This window comes from Mandrillus leucophaeus, unplaced genomic scaffold, assembly GCF_000951045.1.
Source record: "Mandrillus leucophaeus isolate KB7577 unplaced genomic scaffold, Mleu.le_1.0 Scaffold1227, whole genome shotgun sequence".
NCBI lineage: Eukaryota > Metazoa > Chordata > Mammalia > Primates > Cercopithecidae > Mandrillus > Mandrillus leucophaeus.
The window spans coordinates 373,530-378,567 of record NW_012100621.1 but is presented as its reverse complement, the minus strand read 5'-3'; the positions used below and the strand labels follow the sequence as shown (position 1 = coordinate 378,567).

The window sequence follows — 5,038 nt, the reverse complement described above, 5'->3', positions numbered from 1 at the left end:
TGTTTGACATCCATATACATATTGAAATGATTACCACACTCAACTTATACAGCATGTTCCAGTTATGATTTTTATACGAAGAACACTTAAAACTCACTGTCTTAGCGAAATTTCAATATATAATACAATAGTATTAACCATAGTTAGCTATCTAGACTTATTCATCCTGCATAAGTTCAAGTTTGTACCATTTGACCTACACTCTTTCTCTCCCTCCCCACTGCTAGTAACCACCATTTTCCTCTCTGTTTCTATCTATTCCACTTATTTTTAGACCCAAAATATAAGTGAGATCAGGTAGTATTTCTGTGTGTGTTTCTGAAAGCCAGTCTGGATTGAAGGACAGAAAGAAGAGAAACCAAGACTTGTACTGGGAGGCTACAGTCACAGTAACATAATCATTCCCGATTTTTCCCAGCTTCTGAGACCAAATGGGAATCAACTGTGGTTGGGATTCTCACTAGGAAAGCTCCATGCCACAAAATCTGAAACATACAAGACCTTTAAGATGCCAAAGAGAATAAGAGACATTCCTGCATCCCTGCCACACATTGTGTTCATCAATGAAATGAAGAGACAGCCTTTGTACACAGGTCTGAGTCACACTCCATCACTAGGTCCTATAGGTGCCAATGCATGTCCATTGGTTTTACAAACTCTTTCATGACAGATTCTCTCTCTCTCTCTCTCTCTCTGTCTCTGTCTCTTTGTCTCTCTCCATTCAGTGTCTGTCCAAATAGCATCACAGGAATTTGTTGGCTTAACTGAGGAATCAAGACCAAATCATATCTACTTTTTCACCTCCCATATCTGTTTCTCTAAGTATCATGCATACAACAAATTTCTTACATATTTCATATCTCCCTTACAATGATGATGTAAATAAATAAATGAGAGGCATGGTACTCCTGGTTCAGCAGGAAGTCTAGATTCCATTTACCATTCTTTATATATATGAACTCTCTTTTGACGTGCCTCAGAGAGCAAACATTTCAATATCCATGAGAGAACCTATACACTTATTCCTCTACCTGAGGAGTAACAATAGCAACAAAAACAAAATTGACAAGAGACACCTAATTAAATGAAAGAGCTTCTGTACAGAAAAAAAACTCTCAATGAGGAAACAGCCAACCTACAGAATAGAAAATAACATTTGCACAGTATGCATCTGACAAAGATTAAATGTCCACAATCTATGGGGAAGTTAAATAAATCAACAAGCATAAAATTAACCCCATTAAAAAATGCAGAAAGTACATGAACAATGAAAAGACCCATCTGTGAAGGCATACAAGTGGCCAACAAACAAGAAACGGTACTCAGCATCACCAATCATCAGAGAAATGCGAACCAGAGCCACAATGAGAGACCATTTTATACCAGTAACTATGGCTATAATTAAAACAAAACAAAAAACACCAGATGCTGGTGAAGCTGGAGAGAAAAGGGCATTCTTATACACTGTTGGTGGGAATGTAAATTAGCCCAGTCACTACGGAAAGCAGTCTGCAGAGTTCTTAAAATACTTAAACAGAGATATCATTTGACCCAGAAATTCCAGTGCTCTGTATATATATATATACACACACACACAAAATCATTCTACCAAAAAGACACATGCATTCATATGCTCATTGCTGCACTATTCACAACAGCAAAAACCTACAATCAACCGAGGTGCCCATCAATAGTGAATTGGAATAAGAAAATATGCTACACATATACCATGAAACACTACACAACTATGAAAAACAATAAGAGCACACTGTTTGCAAGCAACATGGACAGAGCTAGGGGCCATAATCCTAAGCAAATTGACTAAGGAAGAGCAAACCAAATACAGAATGTTCTCACTTGTAAGTGGGAACTTAGCATTGGCCCACACATGGACATAAATATGGTGACAATAGACACTGTGCACTGCTAGAGGGAGAAGGTGGGATTAAAAACTACTAATTGGGTACTACGTTCACTACCAGGTGACAGGATCCACACTCTAAGCAACATGCAATATTCCCATGTAAAAATATCCACATGTACTCTCATACCTAAAATAGAAGTTGAAATAAAACGTATCTGCATATAACTTCAAACTCCCCCCATAACTAATGATAGCCTACTGTTGACAGGAAGCCTTAAAAAATAACATAAATACTTAATTAACTCACACTTGGTATCTTACACGTATTATATACTGTATTCTTACAGTAGAGTAAGCTAGAAAAGGAAAATCTTATTAAGAAAATCATCAGAAAGAGAAAGTATATTTACTACTTATTTTGTGAATGTAGTTTGTCATGAAGATCTTCATCCATGTTGTCCTTATATTGAGTAGGCTGAGTAGAAGGAAGTAGAAGAGAGGTTGGTCTTCCTGTCTCAGGAGTGGCAGAGGCAGAAAAAAAGCCACATGTAAGTGGGGACCGGCACAGTTCAAATCTGTGTTGTTCAAGGACCAACTGCATGTCAGTCATTCACCACTGCTGTCACTTGGATAATTCGGGGCTTTTCTTACTTGCTCATTCTACCTTCCTTCTTGCCTCCTCTCCTCAGAGATTAAAGAATTTCTCAGGAATGGGCTCTTCTGGAGAGCCATGACCTTTCACTCAGAGAAAGGACCTAAGCAGATAACTTTTATGAAAATAATGTTGATCCTTTTGGGCACATGCCTAAGCAAGTATAAAAATAGTGCAGCAGAGATGATCCCAACTCACGCTAAATAGACCCATTGATTTATGAGAAGAGTAAGTAGAAATAAAATTGTACAGCAGAGAATGTCTTGCATGAGAATACCAGTGGCTACTCAGGAGGCAAATGTAGAGTGTGTTGTGATGTGACTGGGAATGTTTTCAATAACCTACTTGACACCAAACTGAGTCTAAGTCAGCTACAGTCTAAGAGGTTCTATAGAAGGTAACCGTATAGAACCTCTTATAGGGAAACTCTTGTTTATCTAAAGCCAAGTAGACTGCTCCTCAGACATAATTATTTATCCTGAGGTAAACATTTAATAAATCATTACTTTAGGAAAAAAATGAATATATGATCTATCTTTTGATAAAAAGAAACAAATACAAGACCAAAATAGATGTCTTAGAATATGCAATTGAAATGTCAAGACTAAATTACAAATATTTTAGATTAATTTCCATTTGACACAATGGGCATATAATAATATTTTCCTTAACTCCTGTACACTGCTGAGTTGATATGAACCTAGAGCTTTGCCTCTAAGGCAGAAAGCATGTCTACATTTTCACAGAAAAGATTTTCTGAATCACTCGTGTCAGGGCCCCCATCACCTCCTTGTTTCTCAGGCTGTAGATGATGGGGTTGAGCATTGGGGTGAGGATGGTGTAGAAGACAGCCAGAACCTTGTCCTCTGTTGGAGATCGCAGGGATCTTGGGCGTAGATAGGTATAAGCAAAGGGTGCATAGTAGAAAGTCACTACAGTGAGGTGGGTGCTGCAGGTCGAATAGGCCTTCTTCCTCCCTTCTGTAGAGTGCATGCGGTAGACAGCAAGGAGAATCCAGCCATAGGAACACGCAATACAAATGAAGGGAAACACAAGAAAGACGGTAGTGCTCAAAAACACTGTGCACTCATAGACCCAGGTATCTGTGCAGGCTAGGGTCAACATAGCTGGAACATCACAGAAAAAATGATTGATGGCTCTGGACTTGCAATATGGGATACGGAGTGCATATACCGTGTGAGCACAAGAGTTGACGGAGCCTATCATCCAAGATCCTGTTATCATCAGCACACACACTCTTTTACTCATACAGGCAGGATAGTGGAGAGGAAAACAAATAGCCACACAACGATCATAGGCCATTGATGTCAGTAGCAGTGCTTCTGCACCTGCTAAAGGTAAGAAGAAGAAGCTCTGAATCCCACATCCAATGAAGGAGATAGATTTGTTTCCATACAGAAAATCATAAACCATCTTTGGAACAATGGTGGAGATGTAATTTAGGTCAATGAGGGAGAGCTGACTAAGTAGGAAATACATGGGTGTGTGGAGATGGATGTCCAAGAAGATGAGAAGAATCATGGATAGGTTTCCAATTAAAGCCATTAGGAAAACGAAATCAATGAGAATGAAGATGAAATGGCCAATTTTTGGTGGTGGGGACAATCCCAACAAGATGAAATCAGTTGATGTTTGATTGTAATTTTCCATGGAGCATTCATATGATCCTTCCTGAAGGGAGACACAGGGTTAGTGAAGTACAGTAGCTCCCCCTTATCTGCAGGGGATGCATTTCAAGCCCTCCAGTGGATGCCTGAAGTTGGGGTTTACACTGAACCCTATAGACACTATTTTTGTATCAATAAATGCATATTATAAAGTTTAATTTATAAATTAGGCAAGGAAGAGATTAACAAAAATAACTAAAAATAAAATAGAAAAATTATAATTATATACTGTAATAAAAGTTATGTGGATGCAGTTTTTCTTTCTCTCAAAACATCTTATTGAACAGTGTTCACTTTTCTTCTGATGATAAAATGCTTCAGGGGAAGATAAAATATCTACATGATGAGACAAAGTGAAGGGAACAATGTAGGCACAGTGATGCAACATTGGGCTATGACTGACAACAAATTTAAAATTTATGAAGTGCTCATTTGTGGAATTTTCCATGCAATCTCAGATGACAGTTGATTGCAGGAGAAACCATGAAAAGCGAAGCAGTGGATAAGGGGGACTAGTTATAGAACAGTAAGCCAATGGTTTTAAAAAATCCTTAGTTTAGTCAGACTATGAATTATTTATACAATTTTACAACTCGTAAATGATGAATTAATCTTTCCTATTTAGAAAAAAATCTTATTTTCTTACCCAGAAATTATATTTTGTGAGACAAATATTTATAACCACAATTTTTAATAATAAATATATACATTCATAGGAAAAAAATTTCTCTTACAACTTCAACAGGATATGAATGTTTGCTGCCCAACACAAACTCAGATGTCATCAAGATAATTTGTTATGTTTAAAACATATGCATGAAACGGTAAATTTTA

General features: G+C 37.5%; 1 protein-coding gene across 1 annotated transcript; it reads right to left on the bottom strand.

Annotated features, from left to right (window-relative positions):
- Positions 1 to 3,248: 3,248 nt before the first annotated feature.
- Positions 3,249 to 4,187, bottom strand: LOC105533136 (olfactory receptor 2L5-like). Its single transcript, XM_011971480.1, has one exon. The coding sequence runs from the start codon at positions 4,185 to 4,187 to the stop codon at positions 3,249 to 3,251; it is 939 nt and encodes a 312-aa protein (XP_011826870.1).
- Between the last annotated feature and the right edge of the window lie 851 nt (positions 4,188 to 5,038).